A 23,627-nucleotide genomic window follows, 5' to 3' on the forward strand; every position below is an offset into this window, starting at 1 on the left:
TGGAGTAGAAGGAGACAGTTGTGTGACATACAGTACAGTATGGAGTAGAAGGAGACAGTTGTGTGACATACAGTACAGTATGGAGTAGAAGGAGACAGTTGTGTGACATACAGTACAGTATGGAGTAGAAGGAGGCAGTTGTGTGACATACAGTACAGTATGGAGTAGAAGGAGACAGTTGTGTGACATACAGTACAGTATGGAGTAGAAGGAGGCAGTCCACACACTCAGGGCTCCTGGTGTGTCACATTGTGATTGCTGGGAGTACACTGAGCTGTATGAAGTGAAAGATATGAGGAGGGAGCAGAGACCAGCCAGCGCAGCAAGTGGATGAATGTCAGAATACTAACGGGCTGTGTGCTCCGATCCCCTCCCATCTACACACCCGGACTGACAGCCACACACGGAGAACTGCCGCTGGAGGAATGAGGGAGACGAGTCCTACCGATCTATGACACTAGCAAACCGCACAGGCTGATGATCGGATCGCTTCACTACAATTACCTAACTAGTCACTTTCCTCCTTCCACCCTGGTCGGCATTGCATGGGATTTATTAGGCGTGACAGCTCTCTGTGTATTACCATACTACACCCTGATCCCTACACTCATCATCATCATCATCAGTTCATAAGGAGTGCTGGACAAGTCTGCATCTCAACAGGCAACCTTCATCTTCCAGGAGGGTCTACACAATAGGTAACTTCACTGGACTTCCAATATTCTACTATTCTGAGATACTTGGGGGACATGCAGCACATTGTACAGGTACACAACTCTGTATACATGTGATATATATATATATATATATATATCTATATCTATATCTATATCTATATATATATATATATATATATATATATATATATATATATAGATATAGATAGATATATATATATATATATATATATATATATATATATATATATATATATATATATATATATCTATATATATCTATATATATAGATAGATATAGATATATATCTATATCTATATATATTGTAAATCTTGACTTGTAGGTACAGATGTGATGTGCCCACACTGATACAGTACAGGGTGTATATGTGTATATATATATATATATATATATATATATATATATATATATATATATACAGTCTGTTGTGCTGAACTATTTTAGGCACACCTGTGCCAACAAGTCAAGGAATAGAATGTATATACTTTGTGCTGAACTTGTGGGGCACATGAGTGCCTACAATAAAGCAAGGTATATATATATATATATATATATATATATATATATATATATACACACACCCTGTACTGTGTTCGTTTGGGCACATCTGTGCCAACAGGCAGGTCAATGTATATTATAGATATAGATATATATTGTTATCTTTCATTCCATACCTTGCTTTATTTTAGGCATTGATATATATATATAGCCAGTAGTGTACTAGTTTGGGCATATCTGTGCCTACAAGTCAAGAGGAGATAGATATAATACAGTATGTAAGATTGCGATCATCTGTACAATGTATAACACATGTGAGATGACATCTGCCTAAGGTTAATGATCAGATACAATGCTTTGTATGCAGGGAACTGCCTAGATTCAAGAATATAAATATTTTGGTGAAGCCTAGCTGGGTACTTTGAATTGCTCAATCTGCGGTGTATTTTCATTGTTTTGTAATTAAATGTATTTGTAATCATATTGTAGCATATTTGAGTGTGCTGTTTACAGATAAGTGATGTTGTATTATCATTTATGTGGCAGCACAGTGAGTCATATAGTACAGCATGTGTTTAAATTCTCCAACAACCATGTGCTGATTTTAGGGGGATTACAGAGACCTCCAAATATTCAGCATGCCTTATGCCTCAACATTGGCAGATAAAGTCATTTCCTAGTTGGTGAAAGTCTGCCAACTTTTTCAGGGAAGTCTGCATGTTGCAGACTGAGACCTAGACATTACCATGACATTACTGTATTGCTTTGCCAGAATATATTTTTTTATGGGATTTGATGGAAGTCTGTAGTTATAAGTCCCTAATAACCGTTTATACTTATTGTGTAATGATGAGCTTTTCATAGGCACTATCCGGCATAATATGTAGAAAAGTTTTTGGCTTGTTTATATTAAAGTTGTTGAATCTAGATGGGATGTGATATGCTTAGTGACAGGAAAAAGATACATAACATATGGTTTGTTTTATAAGGAGTTTATCTAGTTATCACATATTTATATAACAAAACACAGTATAGCTAAAAGCTGCATTACTTTCTGAGCTGACAGGTATTTTTCAGGACAGTTTATCAGAAGATAGCTTCACTTTATCATATTGATCTGTGCTGAATATATGAGCCAAAGTGAACAATGGCAACCAATCAGCATTTGCCTTTAATTACTCTACTTGCTTTAGATTTATTATAGCTAAAATCAGATTGGTCCCTGTTGGCTACTGGTACTGCTGCTCTAGCAATGACTTAAGTCAGATCCTTTAATAGTATGCCCAACTGTTTGATGTTATCAGATAAATTGATCTGAAATATTAATAGTCCAAATGCAATCATTTATCACAAGATCACAATACAACAATTTTTGTATACACGATTGAATCTATGTTACTGTGACTTCCTTCATGTGGTAACACTACTGAGAGAGATAGTCAGTGGCCATTACTGTAGGAGGGAGGGTTGCCTTTATGACCTAATGTATACTGGAAGTCAGATATTGTCCAAACAGGATATTGCTATTTTAGTAGTGGGATTCTCCAGATTCTGCTTTGTGTCAACAGTTCACATCTCCATAATGCTAGCTTGGATGCTAAAAGTTGTCATTAAAGTAAGCTCAATGTAAGACTACAAATATATTTTTTTTAATTTTATATATTTTTTCTGTAGAAAATTGCAATTAAATTATGTGTATGTAAAATAAGATGTATAACAACATACAGCTGGACATTACAGTGTTTACAGTGTTGGCCCCCACTAGTTATGCTGGTTACATTATTCAGCCTTCCAGCCTTGACTGTGATGACCTCTGCTGTAACATTTCATTGATAGCCTAGACCCCAAATCTGCTCGTTCCAGCCATCCTCCAGATATATCTCTGTTACTAATCCAGGTAATTAGACTATAGCAAAATTACATGATTTATTCCATAGCAATGTGGAGCAAACAGCTGAAAATAGATCATGCCTGCAGTATAATGCTGACTTCACAGTTACTTGAAATTGAACAGAACAGCTTCTCTTCAAGCTCACTTGAATGATGTTTAATTTAACTGGTTTGCTAAGATCTGAGAGACACAAAAAGTCTTCATAAAGTGTATTTCAGATAACTTTTTTTTTCTTTTTAGATGTTCTGACATGCGGTATTTTGGCCAGCTTTTTAAATGACACTTTTACAACTCCTGCCTCAATAATAGGTGCTTATCTTCTCCATGCAGCACTCACAGAGGTCTTGACAGACAATTGTTTGGTTGTTTGGAATTTAGCAATAGCCTAGGAAGCACTTACACTAGTGTGCTTTTTGCATGTCATCTGAAACTCATTCTGCACAAGCTTTGAATGGCTCAATAGGGTGATACAAATTATATTTGGCACTTTGACAATGATAATCCAGTTGTGTGGAAAACCAAGCACCAACTCTACAGCTTGTAGCAAAAAAATAGCGCTGTTATAGGCATTGTGTACATTACAACGTGGCATATCTATTGCATGCCAACATGTAAAGAATGAAACATCCCGTGATACTGGTTTTCTGGGCCAAGTTAAAATTTGCATACATATTATATTGCTAAAGCTTAGTTTATATGCTCCTTGAGGACAGGGAGTGATATGAATGTACATGTATATGTAAAATTCTGTGCAATTTTTTTGCGCTATATAAATACTTGTATTAAAAAAATAATAAAATGCGGGCCAATCAGCAATCCAGCTCTCCCACCCAACCCTAAGGCTGGCTATACTTGAGTAATTGTTTTTGTTTAACCTGCTAAAAGAAAATTATTGATTTCCCCATCCGTACATTTGATGTGGAGAGGGGCATCCCTCCCACCAAGCTATTGTATTCTGACAGCAGGGAGACTTTCTTGTTGGCAGAATACACTGATCAGCACCACTGGCTATAGCTGACATCGCTGATTGACAGAACATTTTCCAGCAGGCTGGTTGTACACAAGTCGATCAATAGATCAACTTGTGTACAACCAGCCTGCCTATACATGGATCAAAATTCATCCAGTCCCTGCTGAACCAGCTGAATTTCGATCCAAGTATGGCTGCCTTAACCCTATACTACCTACACCTTCTCTGACCGTCTCTCCATTCACTCTAGTGAAGTATTCACAAGTATTCATACCACTTCAAACTTTCCACATTTTGTCACATTACAACGTAAAATGTAAATGTATTTTATTGGGATTTTTTGTGATAGTCCAACACAAAGTGGCACATAATTGTGAAGTGGAAGTTAAATCATAAATGTTTTTCAATTTTTTTTTTTACAAATAAATATGTGAAAAGTGTTGGGTGCATTTGTATTCAGCCTCCCTGAGTCAATACTTTGTAGAACCACCTTTCACTGCAATTACAGCTGCAAGTCTTTTTGGGGATGTCTCTACCAGCTTTGCACATCTAGAGAGTGACATTGGTGCCCATTTTTCTTTGCAAAATAGTTCAAGCTCTGTCAGTTTGGATGGAGAGCATCTGTGAACAGCAATTTTTAAGTCTTGCCAGAGATTCTCAATTGAATTTAGGTCTGACTGGGCCATTCTAACACATGAATATGCTTTGATCTAAACCATTCCATTGTAGCTCTGGCTGTATGTTTAGGGTCATTGTCCTGCTGGAGGGTGAACGTCCACCCCAAACTCAAGTGTTTTGCAAACTCTAACAGGTTTTCTTCTAAGATCGCCCTGTATTTGACTCCACCCATCTTCCCATCAACTCTGACCAATTTCCCTGTCCCTGCTGAAGAAAAGCATCCCCACAAAATGATGCTGCCACCATCATGTTTCACAGTGGGGATGGTGTGTTCAGGGTGATATGCAGTGATAGTTTTCTGCCACATATAACATTTTGCTTTTAGGCCAAACAGTTCAATTTTGATCTCATCTGACCAGAGCACCTTCTTCCACATGTTTACTGTGTCCCCCACATGGCTTCTTATGGCTTTCTTTCAACAATGGCTTTTTTCTTGCCACTCTTGGATAAAGGGCAGATTTGTGAAGTGCACAACTAATAGTTGTCCTGTGGACAGATTCTCTCACCTGAGCTGTGGATCTCTGCAGCTCCTTCATAGTTACCATGGGCCTCTTGGCTGCTTTTTTGATTAATGCTCTCCTTGCCCGGCCTGTCAGTTTAGGTGGACGGCCATGTCTTGGTAGGTTTGCAGTTGTGCCATACTCTTTCCATTTTCAGATGATGGATTGAACAGTACTCCGTGAGATGTTCAAAGCTTGGGATATTTTTTTATAACCTAACCCTGCTTCAAACTTCTCAAAACTTTTTCCCTGACCTGTCTGGTGTGTTCCTTGGTCTTGTAAAGAGTAGGATAATACGACGCTCTCTAGATACAATGACTCTAGAACGGGGGGGGGGGGGGATTGTGGGGGAAAGGGAGGGGGAAGGAGGGGCAATAAGGTATCTAATGGAAATAGTTAGGCCATATAAAGATACAAACAGTGTTAACCACGGTATGTGAACAGTATTAAAAACACTAATATTAAAAACAATATGAATAGCAATATTAAAACCAATATTAAAAGCAATATTGTTGGAAAACGTCCACAGAGGGCTGCCAGTTCAAAGTTAAGAATGCACAAGAACTCTGGAATGGATGAGAGACAAAAAGAACAGCGCCCTCTAAGTGCAGTATGCAAGTTGATTTCATCAAGGAAATGGTTTAAAAACACTCACAAATGTAGGTGAACAAAGGGCATGAAATGGCTGGGTGAGAGAGGGGAAGGTCCGGTATGGATATGGCGGTGGCTGTGTCTCCTGGATCCGATCCTGTGCCGGTCACACTGCTGGTTCACTGTGCTGTCCCTCGTGCTTGGCCTTCATGATGCTGTTTGTTCACTAAGGTTCTCTAACAGACCTCCAAGGGCTTCACAGAACAGCTGTATTTATACTGAGATTAAATTACACACAGATGGACTCTATTTACTAATTAGGTGACTTCTAAAAGGGAATTGGTTCCACTAGATTTTTAGTTAGGGGTTTTAGAGTAAAAGGGACTAAATACTGTACAAATGCATGGCATACTTGTCAGATATTTATTTGTTAAACATTTTGAAACCATTTATCATTTTCCTTCCAGTTCACAATTATGTGACACTTTGTGTTGGTCTGTCACATAAAATCCCATTAAAATACATTTATGCTTTTGGTTGTAGTATGACAAAATGTGGAAAATTTCAAGGGGTTTGAATACTTGTTCAGAGCACTGTGTGTATATATAGGTGCTTTAAGGCAGGCTGTATTTGTATGAAGACTACCCTAAGAAACATACACACTTCATTATTGAAATAATTAAAATACAATGAATGAATGAAAGGTGTGGGCCAGGAACAGCAAGGAAGGAGGAATGGACTAGATGATGCTGGAATATTCCAGCCATGAAATGTGGCAAGTTATATTTAATGTGCTGCAGCTTCTAATGTACACTTTGTGAAGCTCACAGTGTGCAGTGAAATTAGACTAAGCAATTTCAGTACATTTAAGGAGCCTGCACAACTGTGCAAGACTGAAGGTAAGGCTAGAGTTTAGATTTGAAGCAGTCATAATTTGTTTTTCTTCATTTTAAGTGCATGCATGTTATGTAATATGTAGGTGTAACAGAAGTATCTCAAAGAGATCTTTTTTTCCCTGACAATGTCTTCTTTGTTTTCCTCCAGAAAGCTGATGCCATTATTTCCATCATCTATTTTCTGGGTTAAGATGACCCATAAATGACACGAAAATGTAAATCCTGTTTTCTGTGCAGTATTCTTTATTTTCATGGCCATGTGCATGCATGTTGCCTTGCACAGATCAGCTGCTTGCCTCTTACTCTGTGAGTTGGCAGAAAGTAGCAGTATTACAGCAGTGTCACTGTTTACTAGGGAAAGGGAGGCTGCAGAACTTCTTTGGCATCAGTCTCTAAGTATGCTTTTCTTAGGCTTAGGCTCCTTTTAAATATAAAAGATACATTTTTTCATTTTTTATGTATTTTTACTATTGTAGGAGCATTAGCTCATACAATGAGCATGCAACATTTGGCTCAGTATTACAGTTGAATAATATTTTAAAAATAGGTTTGACTTTAGGCACTGCTAAATGTTTACTCATCTTATGATCCATAAAAGTATTAAAAATGTGCCTATGGCTTTGATGTTTTGCTGGAACTATGAAATCCACCATCCAGCAGATGGTTTTACTGCTCACTCCCACAGAGTTAACCCCTTCCATGGCAAAACCAGTGAGAATAAGGAATAATGGCACCAAATGATAAATGATTAAGCTGTAACTTCAGTACATGGCTACTCACTAAGTGAGTCTTCAGAATCAGAAGTACTAAGGCAATACTAGTGGCTCTGGACCTGGAAATTGGACTGCAGCTAACTTTTATCAAATTAGAGTCTGAAAAGCACCCCATGCAGTACCTGAGCCCATATGTAACTTCCAGGGTATCCCCACAATGTCCAGTTTATTGGGGTCCAAATGAAGTACTCAAAAGCCTAGGCTAAGGATAACTGCGCTGGATAGCTGCAATAGGAGAGATAAGCTCCAGCAGCAAAGCAGAGAATAGTCTCAATTGAAAAAAAAGTAAAAAAAGTGCTAGCATTAAAATAGGTTCATTGTTAACACAGCAGAGCTGAACACAAGACGTCATCCTAGGCCACTAGCAAAAAACGGAGGCATTCTGTTAGTAGGTGTTATCTGGGGCTGACCTGTAATTTTATTGTTTGCTAATGTCCAGTTCTGTAGATGACAATATTACCTGTGTACTTGAATGGACAAGAAAGAAAGTGCTTTCTATGTAATGAACAAGATGTTCTTTAACTGCAGACTTTCAGCTTTAATTTGAGGGTATTTACATCCAAATCAGGTGAACGGTGTAGGAATTACAACAGTTTGTATGTGTGCCTCACACTTTTTAAGGGACCAAAAGTAATAGGACAGATTAACAATCATCCATCAAACTTTCACTTTTTAATACTTGGTTGCAAATCCTTTGCAGTCAATTACAGCCTGAAGTCTGGAACGCATAGACATCACCAGACTCTGGGTTTCATCCCTGGTGATGCTCTGCCAGGCCTCTGCTGCAACTGTCTTCAGTTCCTGCTTGTTCTTGGGGCATTTTCCCTTCAGTTTTGTCTTTAGCAAGTGAAATGCATGCTCAATCAGATTCAGGTCAGGTGATTGACTTGGCCATTGCATAAAATTCCACTTCTTTCCCTTAAAAAACTTTTTGGTTGCTTTCGCAGTATGCTTCGGGTCATTGTCCATCTGCACTGTGAAGCGCCGTTCAATGAGTTCTGAAGCATTTTGCTGAAAATGAGCAGATAATATTGCACAAAACACTTCAGAATTCATCCTGCTGCTTTTGTCAGCAGTCACATCATCAATAAATACAAGAGAACCAGTTCCATTGGCAGCCTTACATGCCCACGCCATGACACTACCACCACCATGCTTCACTGATGAGGTGGTATGCTTTGGATTATGAGCAGTTCCTTTCCTTCCTCATACTCTTCTCTTCCCATCACTCGGGTACAAGTTGATCTTGGTCTCATCAGTCTATAGGATGTTGTTCCAGAATTGTAAAGGCTTTTTTAGATGTTGTTTGGCAAACTCTAATCTGGCCTTTCTGTTTTTGAGGCTCACCAATGGTTTACATCTTGTGGTGAACCCTCTGTATTCACTCTGGTGAAGTCTTCTCTTGATTGTTGACTTTGACTCACATACACCTACCTCCTGGAGAGTGTTCTTGATCTGGCCAACTGTTGCGAGGGGTGTTTTCTTTACCAGGGAAAGAATTCTTTGGTCATCCACCACAGTTGTTTTCCGTGGTCTTCCGGGTCTTTTGGTGTTGCTGAGCTCACCGGTGCATTCTTTCTTTTTAAGGATGTTCCAAACAGTTGATTTGGCCACACCTAATGTATTTGCTATCTCTCTGATGGGTTTGTTTTGTTTTTCAGCCTATTGATGGTTTGCTTCACTGATAGTGACAGCTCTTTGGATCTCATATTGAGAGTTGACAGCAACAGATTCCAAATGCAAATAGCACACTTGAAATGAACTCTGGACCTTTTATCTGCTCCTTGTAAATGGGATAATGAGGGAATAACACACACCTGGCCATGGAACAGCTGAGCAGCCAATTGCCCCATTACTTTTGATCTCTTAAAAAGTAGGAGGCACATATACAAACAGTTGTAATTCCTACACCGTTCACTTGATTTGGATGTAAATACCCTCAAATTAAAGCTGAAAGTCTGCAGTTAAAGCACATCTTGTTTGTTTCAATTCAAATCCATTGTGGTGGTGTATAGAGCCAAAAAGATTAGAATTGTGTTGATGTCCCAATATTTATGGACCTGACTGTATTTCTTATTAATTGTAATTATTTTTTTTTTTGCAAAAATAACATTGGAGCTCTCTTAGTAAAAGTCTGCATAAGCATTAATACATGTATCACTAAAGACCAGTAGACACATAAACAGTAGACAGAGAGATAACAACTGTTTTGCCCTTATTGTACCAGCATCTCAAGAAGAGAGTACCACTGTCAAAGAATTTCCGATGATGTAGTAAGTTTATAAAAATGGACATAAGTGTTAATATCTATGTCTATACTGTATGGTCTGTGTACTGTGGTACCCTAACCATTCTAAAGCTTATAATCATGACATATTCATAATTTACCATATCATACAATGTAGCTACGGTGTAATGGTTAAAAAAAAGGGGAAAAGTGTTTGCTATTTAAAAGCAGCCCTAAGAAAAGTTTTTTGAGAGAATGATACCACCAGTGTACTTTATTTTCTTTGTCTCTTTATGGACTCCAAGAAAGAAATTGTAAGGTGAGTACAAAACTCATATTTTGTGTATACTGCTAGCAGTCAGTATGAGCACAATGGAAGTTTTTGTTTATTTAATTTCATAGTTCCAAGAACTGCATCAAAACCATAGGCACATTTTTTACACATTTATGCGGCATATCATTGCCTAAAAAGAAACTTAATTTTTAAATTTTACTCACTTTGCATACCAAACCAAGTGTTGCTTGCTCATACTGTACATACAATGTACTTTTTCCTTAATACGTAAGGGGGGTGGTCTCTATATCCTAATGGTGTCTCTAAAACAATCAGAGGGGGGCAATAACCTGCTGCCTGAGAACCACATGAAGCGGCCAGTTTTTCTTGATGAGGTCAAATGCTAAGGGTACTACTTAAGCTTCTTCTTGTGTAGTGTGAATCGTTGACCTTAAACACATTAGTGTGCACCTGCCAAATTGTTGGTCATCTACTAACCAAACTGTATAGCAAACGGGTATTTATTTTGTTCAGCCTGCAGTGTCTTTTTTTGTCTTAAACTAGAATTCCATGCACAAGGTAGTGCCATCCATTGCATGTCCATCCAGCATGCTGGCCAATTTTTGCAGGGATTCCAGATTTACCAAATCGAGACACAGATAGCACACACACACTAAGATTCATACTACCACCAGCCAAAAATGAATAGTTGTTTGCTCCTAACACCTTTAACCAGTATACATTTAGTCAGTATGTTCTATGCTCAAGCAAGACTGGCACACAGGCTTTTGCAGAGCAGAAACTTTAATAGGTCAGCTAAATGAGGCAATATCGCTTATAGAGTTAGCGTGAACATACACTCACAATCTCTTCTCCACCAGCCACCACTAGAGGGAGACTAACCCAAAGTCCAACTGGCTAGACACACACACAGGCAGATGCAAATCTTGCATACAGTCTGGTGCACTCTAATGATTGATAATCACACAGATTAACAGTGAACTATAACCAAACTTATAAGCACTGATAATATAATACAGCTATATGCAATAGTCTCTTTAGATTTGTGCATTCTTGCATTCTTTAGAGCAGAGGTCTCCAAACTTTGTAAGCAAAGGGCCAGTTTACTAGAATTTTGCACTACACAGAATGAGAGTAATTACACTTTTCAGTAGTTTGAAGATTAGAATACATCTCAGATACTAGGTGAGAATGTTTACTTCTAGATTGTGCTAATTTGGATGCAGACATAATGATTGGTGCCCAGTGAGGATGCTATGCATAGTCTGAATTAACTCTGGACATTGTATTTTTAAAATCATGGTGATCTGTAAGGGACATTGTATAGGAAGTTCATTGGACAGCAGGTTTATTGATGACCTAAGTGACAGTGACTTTTATTAACCACTTGAATACCAGGCACCTAGACACCTTCCTGCCTAAGCCAATTTTTAGCTTTCAGCACTGTCGCAATTTGAATGACAATTGCGCGGTCATACAACACTGTACCCAAATATATTTTTTATTATTTTGTTCCCACAAATAGAGCTTTATTTTGGTGGTATTTGATCACCTCTGCAATTTTTATTTTTTGCACAACAAATAAAAAAAGACCGAAAATGTTGCAAAAAAACAAGTTTTTCTTTGTTTCTGTTATTTTTTTGTAAATAAGTATGTTTTTTTCTTCAATTATGGGCACTGATATGGCTGCACTGACGGGCACTGATAAGGCGGCACTGATGGGCACCGATGAATTGGCACTGATGAGGTGGCACTGATGAGGTGGCACTGATGGGCACTGATGATGGGCACTGATGGACACTGATTGGTGGCACTGGTATGCGGCACTGATGGGCACTCATAGGTGGCACTGATGGGCACTCATAGGTGGCACTGATGGGTACTTATGGGTGGCACTGATGCGTACTTATGGGTGGCACTGATAGGTGGCATGGATGGGCAATGGTGGGCACTGATAGGTGGGCACTGATGGACATGGATGGGCACTTATAGGTGGCACTGATGGTCACTGGTGGGTGGCACTGATGACACTGATGGGTGGCATTGCTGGGTATCCCTGTTCTGTAATGTAAATATGAGGTGCCAGTCAGTGCCCATTTGTGGGCACTGATTGGCATATTTTGGGCATTTTTTTTTTTTTACATGTGGATGGCCATGGGGGATGTACCTGGCCATCCACATGCTGGGGGCTTCCCTGGTGGTCCTGGGGGCTTCCCTTTTGGTCTAGTGTGGGGATCTGAGGGGGCTGTGCTGATAAACAATCAGCACAGACCCCCTTTGTCAGGAGAGCCACCGATCGCCTATCCTCTACTCGCGTCTGTCAGACGCAAGTGAGGAAAAGCCGATCAATGGCTCTTCCTGTTTACATTGTGATCAGCCGTGATTGGACACGACTGATCATGTGGTAAAGAGTCTCTGCCTGAGGCTCTTTACCGAGATTGGTGTAGCTGTGTGTCAGGCTGACACACTGCAACAACGATCGCTGCGATGCGTGCCCCCACGGGCATGTGGCGGCTGTTATCCTGAAGGACGTCATATGATGCCCAGTCAGGATAACTGAACCACTGCCCGGCTGTCATTTTGCTATAGGCCGGACAGGAAGTGGTTAAATAGCAAAGAAAAAAAATACTTTTAAGGTTTTTTCAAAGTCCCAGTTTTTTGCTTTGAGTCATTATGATTTAAGGAGTTGTAATGCATTCTATGCATTAAGATAAAAAACCTTCTGCATGTAGCAGCCTCCCCAGCACCTCCCAATTACCAACCTGGGCTCCTTCTCTCCAGCGATGTCCACGATCCCGTCAGTCATCCAGTACACTCCTCCTGATTGGCTAAGACAGAGCAGCTGTGCTATTGGCTCCCGTGACTGTCAATTAAAGTCAGTCAGCCAATCAGGGGATAGAGGGGGCGGGGCCAGGTCGAGGGTCCATATCTGAATGGATACACAGAGCTCTGACTCAGCTTGGGTGACCTCTGTAGCAAGCTGCTGGCTGAGGGACACTCAAAGGAGGCAGGGTCTAGAAGCAGAGGGACCCAAGAAGAGGAGGATCCAGGCTGCTCTGTGCAAAACCAACTGCACAGAGGAGGTAAGTATAACATGTTTGCTATTTAAAAAAATTAAAAAAACGAGCCTTTACAATCACTTGTAATTAATACTTGTTAATGGTTTTCTTATTTAATGCTACAAGGATAACATAAGGGCTCTGGCAGACGCTTGCCTAAATGCAGCTCATATTTCATGATGTTCTGGACCATGTTTAAAGTTCATATTAGGAGGAAAAAAGTTGTTAGAATAAGTCTTTCCACCTTGCAGTATGGTAAAGATCGGGGTGGAGCTGCGGTTCCCAACCCTAAACTATATTTTTATGCTTCTCAATTGCAACATTTGAGTGGTCTTGGATTGCTAAACGATTTTGACTCGGTTGAAAGCATGCTGCGAACTGGAACATCAAATACATCGGTGCTGGCAATTTTGGAGGCGGGATTGTTACACCTGCCACAAACGGCCCCCACCATAGTTCTTCTCAAAAAATTATGGTCTACGGTCAAATCTAAATTACAAGTTCTGGGCTTCCTAGCAGAGACCCCTCTATGGAACAACCCGAACCTAGCAGAAGTCTATAAACTGGAGGGTTTCCAATTGTGGAGAAATGCCGGAATTCATAATATTTCTCAATTATTTCACCAAAATATTTTAAAACCTTTTATGGAGTTGCAATCGGAATTTGGGCTTCCCAGACATCAATTTTACCGATATCTTCAGTTACGCCATGCCCTTCAGATTCAAAGCCTGTCAGCTGCTCTTGTACTTATTACCCATCCCCTAATAAATGATATTTTCTATGGTCAGGAAAAAAAGGGTCTTATATCTCACATTTACTCACATTTGCTCTCTGCTATACAAGACACTGCAAACTTACCATGCAGACGTAGATGGATAGAGGACCTGGGAGAGGTGAGCGAAGATATCTGGGACACATGCCTTCAGACAGGGCCATTAACTTCTGTATCACAAACACATAGACTTTCGCATTTATTCTTGCTACACAGAGCTTATCGTACGCCAATACAATTACATAGATGGGGCAGAAGGGATTCTCCCTTGTGCCCTAAACGGTGTGGAGAAGAGGGGTCACTGATTCATTTGATGTGGCGTTGCCCCAAATTACACCGTTATTGGGGCAATGTTACCGATACAATTTCATCAGTATTTCAAATTAGGGTCCCCTTGGATCCCCTGATATGTATTTTGGGAGCAATTGATGAAGAAATATACCCCCCTCCTAATAATATAGCAATAATCAGATTATTATATCTGGCCCGTAAGTTGGTGGCCAGATTCTGGCTATCTGTAAATGTTCCAACCAAAAAACAATGGATAGAACAGGTAAATTATATCTTTATCAGAGAACATCTAACATAATAGCATAGAAATGCATCTCGAAAATTTAATTCTATATGGCAACCTTGGTTGGACTCCCCGGGATTGGCACCCCCACAATTAATTATGCACAGAATATTTCAAGTTTAAGTGTATACTGCTTGTTTGACAGAGGCGGTAATTGAGGTGTATTTATGCTGTGTATCCGGGAGACTGAACCTAATTGTGCAGGAGCAAGGTTTATGGTTAGATGACCAGTTTGTCATCTGGTAGCTGTGTTGGGTGGGAGAATTTTTGTTCTCTTACGCAATACGGTTTGTTGTTATATAAATGTAAAACCTATTTGATGCCACTGCTGTAACAATCTTTATTTACATTGAATACACATGGTCAAGAAAGCATTGAATGATCTGAGTTCACAACATATATTATGTCATATTTAATGCTTGACTGTCTACTATGTAACTTGTCTTTTGTGGCTCAATAAAGAATTTTCTGATTTAAAAAAAAAAAAAAAAGTTCATATTGTTTATACAGGTTCCATCCATTTCATCGTAACCACTTCATATGAGTATAAAGGGAAAATTAAGGCTAGAACACCTTTTTTTTTTGCAAGAGCTGGCCTTGGGTTGAAAACTACTCATATCAAGAATGACAAGAGATGGCTGCTTTTTTACATGAGCTATAGAGAGTTTTGTAATTCCCTGCCTCTTCTGTTCTACTTCTGATCTTACTCTCACGTGGCCAGAGGTCATTCATTCAGTTGACGTTCATGTACAGACTTTTATTTTAGTATTGTTTAATTATCTGCAGTGAATTTTTGTGAAAAAAAACTTAAGCAAATCAGCAACACCAGCTTATCTATAAACCATTCATTGCTGTTAAATATTTTTATATCTCATTTCGCAAGCTAAGAAAAATCCTAGTGAATTCCCCTACAGGTTTCTGGAATTGCAATTCATAATTATCTCTTCACAACAGTCAAGTATAGGATTTGTAACCTGTTCACTAAAGATGAATAAAGTGCTACATTTATGATCCTGATACAAACAATTATTGTTAGACTCCAGCATAATAAGAGGAATCAAATATTTTCCACTTTTTTCTGTGTTTAATGAAAAGCAAATGTAAAAGATAGTATGATGTGATGCCATTTTTTTTTTTTTTTTTGGAATGATCTTTTTTATATTCTCCACAGCTCTATCAAATGCCAGTGTTTAGTGCAGAATTTGGTTTTGATGGTTGTTTATTTTTCTTCTGGGATTTCTTGGCTTTAAAGGAGATCAATGGAAGCTAACCTAAAATTGCTAGTTGCCACAGAGAGTTTATTTGTGGCGATCTCTGAAGCTTTCCACCAAAATCTTATATACTTATGAATGCACTGAATGTGTGTTAAAGGACATCAGCTGACGTGCAGAAAACAGAGTTGTACTTTAAGGCCTATTGAGTTTAATGACTACAAGGTGTCTTGTGATTAGCAGTGAGTGTTTAGGGTTCCTGTAAAGTGCATCTACGTTTGCTCAATGTGCCTACATCCTCTGCATGGGGAAAGAAAAGTGGATATTGCAGCGACCATGTCACTATATTTAAAACAGTATTAAACGGAAAATGTAATATATTGCTGCTCCCCAATCATTAGATTTGGTGGCTGGATCAGTTTTCGTTACTTTGGCTTCCCCCGATGATCTGATCAGTAGCACACCTTCTGTGAGAGTTTGTGCTGTGAAAAACAACAGACTTGTTGGCTGTATTGCCAGATGAAAATAGAAGAAAGAAAGCCAAAAAAAGGAAATGAATGTAGCCATCACATCTAAAAATTGGTAAGCTGCAATACAATAATTGTTTGCTTTAGGTTTTAATAGTGCTTTAAAGTGATATTGAACCTTTATTTTTTTAAATAACAAACATGTTATGCTTACCTGCTTTATACAATAGTTTTGTGCAGGGCTGCTCCGATCCTCCTCTTCTGGGGTCCTCTGCTGGTGCTCCTGACTCCTCCACCTTTTTGAGTGACCACTGGAAACTGCTTGCTATGGGGGGTACTCATGAGGGTTTGCTCCTGAATCCCACTGCCTGCGTCCATTGACACAGACAGCAGAGCTTGTCCCCATGCCAGTTCCCTTGTATTAGGATTGGATTGACAGCAGCAGGAGCCAATGGCTCCCGCAGCTGTCAGTCTGTCCAGTGAGGGGTGAGAGAGCAGAGAGAGCCACTGCTCTCATGCACAGCACTGAATTGAGATCAGGCTCAGAATATAACAGACATGTTATACTAACCAATGGTTTTGCACATAGCAGCCCTGATTCACTTCCTCTCAGGTCCCCGCACTCTCCTCCTCTCCGCTGAGTGTCCCCATAGCAAGCCCCTTGCTATTGGGACACTTGTGTAAGCTCGCTCTCCATTAGACACACAGAGCGGTCCCTACCCCTTCCTCACTGGCTGTGATTTCACAGCAGCGATGGCTCCCACTGCTGTGTTTGAGCCAATGAGGAGGGGGAGAGCCGGGAGAGCCTTTACTATTGTGCACATCATTGGATCGAGATTGGGCTTAGGTAAGTATAAGGGGGGGGCTGGAGTGGGGAGCTGCCTGCAGAAAGCTCCTTTTCAAAAAATGTATTGCCTTTAGAACCACTTTAAGGCTTTAGAACCACTTTAGGATTATAAATCTAGTCATAATTGTAAAAGAAACCTGAACACTTTCCTTTCCTTATGCCTGCACTGTTGAATGCCACTCCAACCCTAAGAAATGTTCTTGTGAAGTCCACAGGTAAGCTGACATTTCCAGGAGTCTCAGACTTATTGGTTTCCCGCAGTTTTCATTCATTCCTCCTGTTGGCCTCTGTGTCTCTACAGGAGATAGTAATTTTGTGTAGGTCAGCAGCAAAAACCAGTGAGACCAGTGAGATTGACACTACCAGAAGTGTTAGTTTCTCTGTGGACTTCACATGAAGATTTCTCAGGATCAAAAGCAGTATTCACAGACTTCTTTTAAAAGTATGGCTTGATTTAGTGTCTTTAAAATACCAACAAGGCCCTTTTAAACAATATATACTCCCAAATCTTTGTAGTGGTGATTAAGATCTCATTATTCACTCTAAGTTTGAAGCCACTTAAAGTATAACTGAAGGCAAAACTTTTTATTTTTTAGGTTTGGATAAACTGGAGAGGGATTAGAACCACTGTAAGGTTTTTATTGCTGTGTGTGGCTCTATTACAGCAAGTTTTTTGGGGGGACTTTGAGTGAGATGCATGGTAACATGCATCGCCATCCCTAATCAGGTACATAAGGAAGAGGTCCAGACTTTAAATGAGGTATATATATTGTGGATAATCGAGTCAATGTAAGAAGAAGGAGTAGAAACCAGCCAGCTGGTACAAATCCTGTGGATTCTACACTCCACACTGCTGGTTTCTACTCTCACATCAGCAGTATTAGAATGGAGCCCGCTTGTCCCATTGTTGCAGACACTTTGGTGTACACTCAGGCCCCTTTCACACTGGGGCGGTGGGGGCGTCGGCGGTAAAACAGCGCTATTTTTAGCGCTGCTTTACCGTCATTTTTGCGGCGGTATTCGTCTGCTAGCGGTGCGGTTTTAACCCCCGCTAGGGACGAAAAAGGGTTAAAACCGCTCGCATAGCGCCGCTATAGCCACGGTATAGCCGCGGTATAGCTGCGCTGCCCCATTGATTTCAATAGGCAGGATCGGTGAAGGAGCGGTGAATACACCGCTCCTTCATCGCTCCAAAGATGTGGTTTGCAGGAGTTTTTTTTTTTCTCCTGCCAGCGCACCGCTTCAGTGTGAAAGCCCTCAGGCTTTCACACTGAAGAAACAGTAGAGGCAGTTTTAGGTCGGTTTGCAGTCGCTATTTTTAGCGCAATAACGCATGCAAACCGCCCCAGTGTGAAAGGGCTCTAAAACACATGCTCCCTGTGCCTCCATTGGACCTGTCACCACAGTTTCCGGACCAGGCTTTCTACATGACCCAGGCGCTCTGGCAGTGTGTGCTCCACACTAAGCAGATAAATGTATCATGCATCTGCCCCTGAAGATTGAATACATTCCATGAAACACGTCAGTCTTAACCTAGATGCAATTCATACATACCTACATAATCTTTGGATTCAGGCACTACCTTTGACTACAATTGCTATATTACAGTGATTTTTACCATTGAGGACATCGCTTTTGTATATTTTGTTTATGGTTTTTAACATGTTAATGACTTTGATACAAAATTTGTAATATTATGTGTCTTTATATGCGTGTGCTGTTTGTTATGTATCTACTCCCTCATGGCAAACAAATAAATATTAATATATGCTTTTACATTGACCATTCAAAGTCCCGACTTCTTCTTTATGTGTGGCTCTATTAGGGAGACTCAGCCATTCTATTTGTCCTGTTTACCATTATCACCAAAAGTGAGAAACAATTGCAAATGTTTGTTTTGTCACCAGAACAAGAAGAAAGAGGAAAACCTTCAAAAGGGACACTAGTTATGGTGACCCTAATGACAACCAGAGCCTCACTGCCTATGGGATAGAAAATGAGGGGAAATCTCCTCGATAGGACAGAGATGGGAAAAAAAAACAATAGGCGTTAAAAACCTCTTTCCAAAATAATAAAAAAAAAAGGTTTTGCCTTTTTTTTTACTTTAACAGTAGTGTGATTCAGTCACACACATTGTGTAAAAGGCAGAAGCCCATAGCCACCAATCAGAAGTCAGCGTTAATTCTGCAATAATGTTGAATTGGAAACTTTTAAATTCCAGATTTTCCCATTGTGCCACTATCCAGTAACATCTTAGTATTTATTGCTTGTGAAACCATTGAAGGGTTGACTCAGGGTTTGCAAAGGCAATGGGTCTACACAGCAAATGTCTGTCAAGTGCTGTGAACTGGTGAATATTTGCCCTTTTCAATAACTGTCTTTCAGAAATGACCCTTTTTTTGGATGAAGTAGAGGCAGGCTTTGAACTCCCACTGGGTTATGAAAGATAAATGTTAGACATATAAGAAATGCATAGCCGAAATACATATACACAGATTGTTTACTTGCCGAAGTATTTGTTATTCATTTCAACACATCCTGGTGTTCCTGGAATAGGCCCAGGACCTCCATGTGGACTACACTGAAATTTTGACATCCGGCCTAATCCAGCACTCTCCCCAGCCTATGATTGTACGAGGAAGGAGAGCAACACTCTGGTGAGATCTTCTCTTTGCTCTCCCCTATGAGATGTGTTCCCTATAAAAGACACGAGTTGCTCAAAATACTGATCCTCTCTGCCCCAGTTTACTGCATACTAAAATCTAGTGTGACTGAAACACTTATGCTAACTTTTTTTTAGAGAAAAAAGATTTACATTTTAATGTAAAACATTATTCTTTTTTTTTCACATCTGCCAGAAGTTCATCTTTAAATGGCTCTGGAACCCCCTACCCCTAGTTTATACATACCAACTTGCACTGATTTTACTTTACTCAGTTAATTGCTTTACTTTTTATGTCACATTTCATTTTGTGGTAGTATGCTACAAAAGCAGGGGGCAGGTAAATATAAGTAACATTATCGCAGTGAAAGTAGAATCATATGACACCAAAGGACAGGCAGCTGCAATTGATTCTCTGGATGTTCAGTTGCAATGACTTGGACCTGAGTTGCTTAACATGCTAACTGTCCAACAGTCTTTATCATTTACCTAATATTGAAGTCCTTGTTGAAAAGATTTACCCCAAGCGGTACAACAGACATAAATCTAAAAAAAACTATTTTCTATAAAACTATACATAATTTTCATTGCATGCTATACAATTATTAAGCCAATCAAATTCTTCTGGTAGGACATGTGGTGATCATAAAATATTCATCTGACCTAAGATTTAAATCACAGTGGAGAAACTTGGAAAATATAAGAGAGTAGCCAGAGGGGGTTCATTCCTTTCTGAGATGAAACAAAGCCAACAGAGACAGCATGATCTCTGTGAAAGACAGATAAGACTTAAATGAGTGGGTATGAACTTAAAGAGAATTACTTAATGTTCTTGGCTTTAAAAAGAAGGCATACCGTTCAAAATATAGTAGATGAAGATGATATGCCAATTAGAATGGAGACAGGAGATCTTTAGTTACCAGATAAGTGAAGAATAGTATGTGAATTACACTGTGTAGCTGCATTTTATTTGCGTAATTGCATAATTAATGTGCTTTTAAGTACTGTAGTTCCTGTTGATGCATACCATTAAAATGATGAAATAAACATACAGTGTATATCAGTACTAAGTACAACTACGTCTTAGTGTATGTGTGACTTAATTGATGCTCGAAAGACTTATGCTGGTCATACAAAGTGCAATTATCTTAACTTTGACAACTTTTGATGGTAAAATAACTACCAAAGTATGTGTAAACCCTCGCCTTGTAAAACAACCCATTCAGTTTAAAATAGAAATGAAAGGCAAAACATTTGCGTATACATATAAAAAGCATTATAAATCCTTGTTTTTCCTTTTTTTATAAGTGATCACATACCCTCTGTTCTCAGCTGCATAAGGAGCTCAGAGAGCTAGGGGTGGAGAGACAGCAGTACACTGATCATCCCAGTGAATGGCTGTACAAAGGGGGGGGGGATGTCACTACAAATGTAATCCTTGGAGGAGAGCAGGCTGAAAGAGCCAGAAACCTGACCGCTATGTGCTTTAATGCTTAGTGTGGTCAGTTTTTAATAGGAAAGCAGATGGGAACACCAGGGATGTCACACAAAGGAAGCAACACAAAGAGAACAGAATACTTATTCATACAAGAACATGGTACAGCAGGCACATATCAGGAATATGAAATATTGGGGTACCATATTCTTTAAATTTACAGTGTATGTGAGGGACATAGAAAAGTTTTTTTTCATGAGGTTAAAAGTAATTGACATTGCTGAAATGTTTTTATTTCAGTCTGTTGTTATTTAAGAACATAGAGATGAGTGAAACAAATGTGGGGTTTAAAATCAAACCTAGATTCATCATGAACTTCACTGCCTGATTGACAGTCAGTCTCTTGATTTTCTTTTAAAGGGAGACTGAACTCAAATTGTGAAGATTTGCTATGTTATGGGGGACAATTAGAAACCTTATTGTGCCTAAGCAGTGTCCTTTTTTTGGATTTCCTCCTGGAAAAAATAGCAAAGAACATTTAGGTATATGAGATTTCCTTGGCTCTCCTGTGCCTAAAGGAGCTAGATTTGATGATATCACTACTATACTGTTTAATTTTCTCCTTGCTGGAGGGCTGGAGGAGGAGGCAAAACCCTGGCTCTACTTGGATGGCATTCTTCACACAGAATCAAAATGGAGAACAAGTAATGGGGGAAGGATCAGCTGCAAGTAGACCACAGGCAATACCAAGGACTAGTCCTTTGCCTTCTGCCAGCCTTTTATTGGGTAAAAGTTTTTCCTCTTGACATGTTTTGCTCAGGCCTGCTACATGTATAAACACTGAATGTGAATCTCTTAGAATTATTACTCCTATCTACCTGCCTCAGATTTCTTCATTTTGAAGATTTTGATTTCTTTTTTTTTTTTCTTCTTTCACTTTTTTTTTTGAATGGTAAATGGGGGGGGGGGTAATTAAATGTATTTTAAAAATAAAGTTGGTGTGTGTGTCTGTGTGTGCGTGCATGTGTGTATGTGTATGGTTTGTTTCCTTGTGTTTAAACCCATGCATAAATCCTCCTAGTTCTATCACTATATTTTTGAAAGTGAGGGAGTGGGGTTGATCAGTCATGCAGAAGTGCCCATCATGATGTTTTGAGAGGGAGGGCCTTCTTCTTGAAAAACACACAGGTTGCCTTATTTACAGTTTATCTGCATGATATTTCTTTAGGGCATGCTTTTTAGTTTTAAAAACTATTTAAAAAGATCACGTTTTAGGCATTTCTAAAAACGGACCATTATGCATTCTTTGCATTAAGGTAAAAAAAAAAAAAACGCCTGCCTTTGTTCCATTTTCACCTTAATGTTCAAGACCAGATTCACTTGTATGGATGCAGTAATGTGTGTTTAAAATCTGAGTTTTAACATTACAGCAATGAATATTAACATTTGGTATGAGTGCTTTTTGAATATGTACATTCTGAATGTCATGTCACTACACATATTCAGGAAAAATAAATGTACTTGTGCTGCAGAGCACCACAATCTGCTTTGCCCAAAGTAGTGCTGGTGTGTTATTTTGTGTATTGAAGTGTAACTATAGGCAAAACTTTTTTTTTCTTTTCGAGTAGAGTAAGGGAGGGTTGCAATCCCTGTCAGTGTTTTTGCCATCTGTCTCCCATTTCCTGTTCCATAGCCAAACAAGAAGTGAGAGAAAATCCCTCCAAAATGAGGAAATCCAAGTGTGATACCAGGGTCACTAGAGTTATTGTCCCATTGGAGCATTTCCCCTCTATTAGTGTTCCGATGTCCACCCAAAATTTGGGATTATCTTTTAATTTCACTTTCAATGATAACAGTAAACAGGACAAATAGAGAGAGTGAATTTTCCTAATGGAGGCACAGACAGCAATAAAACATGACAGGTATTCTAATCTCTCTCCACTCTATGCAAAACTAAAAAAAATATATATAGTTTTGCCCTTAGTTACCCTTTGAGGCTCATTAAAGCGTAACTAAACCTACTGATCTGTATCAAACAGTTACATTCAAGGTATGATTCTAATAATAACGGATACAGTTACTAGTGTGTTTATATTGGCTCTCAACTGAACTGCCAAGTCAATAAATAAATAATAAATAAACTGATCACTCATGCAGCACCATGACAACTGCAGATTAAAGTGGTTGTAAACCCACATGAAAAAAAAAAGACCTGCAAGACAAAGGCATAATGAGCTAGCATGCATAGCATGCTAGCTCATTATGTAATACTCACCTGAGATCGAAGCCCCCACTGCGGTACCCGTACACAGCACCAGCCAATGACATTTCTCCCCGGAGTTACTTCCGGTTATCACGGCTCTGGCACTGTGATTGGCCGGAGCAGCGATGACGTTACACCCACACGTATGTGCCATTGCTTCGGTGCGCATGTGCCGATGACGTTGGCACATGCAAATACAGGGGATATCTCCTAAATCATGCAGTGCACTGTGTTTGCTGAGAAACAATATAGTTGCTATATTTTTTTCTATATTTATATAAAGAGGTTAGTTTACTAACTCAAGTGATCTGAAGTCTGC

General features: G+C 39.4%; 1 protein-coding gene across 2 annotated transcripts in view; it reads left to right on the forward strand.

Annotated features, from left to right (window-relative positions):
- Positions 1-211: 211 nt before the first annotated feature.
- The window catches only part of SEMA3D (semaphorin 3D), a 352,301-nt gene continuing 328,885 nt past the window's right edge, over positions 212-23,627 (forward strand). Inside the window, exon 1 of one of the 2 annotated variants that reach the window (XM_073619546.1) lies at positions 212-698. Coding sequence is in view for 1 of the 2 variants with exons in the window: in XM_073619544.1 (XP_073475645.1) it covers positions 750-767 (18 nt within the window). In the remaining variant the exon portion in view is untranslated. Of the gene's footprint in view, positions 699-734; positions 768-23,627 lie in introns of those variants that run through there. The other variant, XM_073619544.1, reaches the window with a different exon arrangement.

Source organism: Aquarana catesbeiana, linkage group LG03, assembly GCF_042186555.1.
Source record: "Aquarana catesbeiana isolate 2022-GZ linkage group LG03, ASM4218655v1, whole genome shotgun sequence".
NCBI lineage: Eukaryota > Metazoa > Chordata > Amphibia > Anura > Ranidae > Aquarana > Aquarana catesbeiana.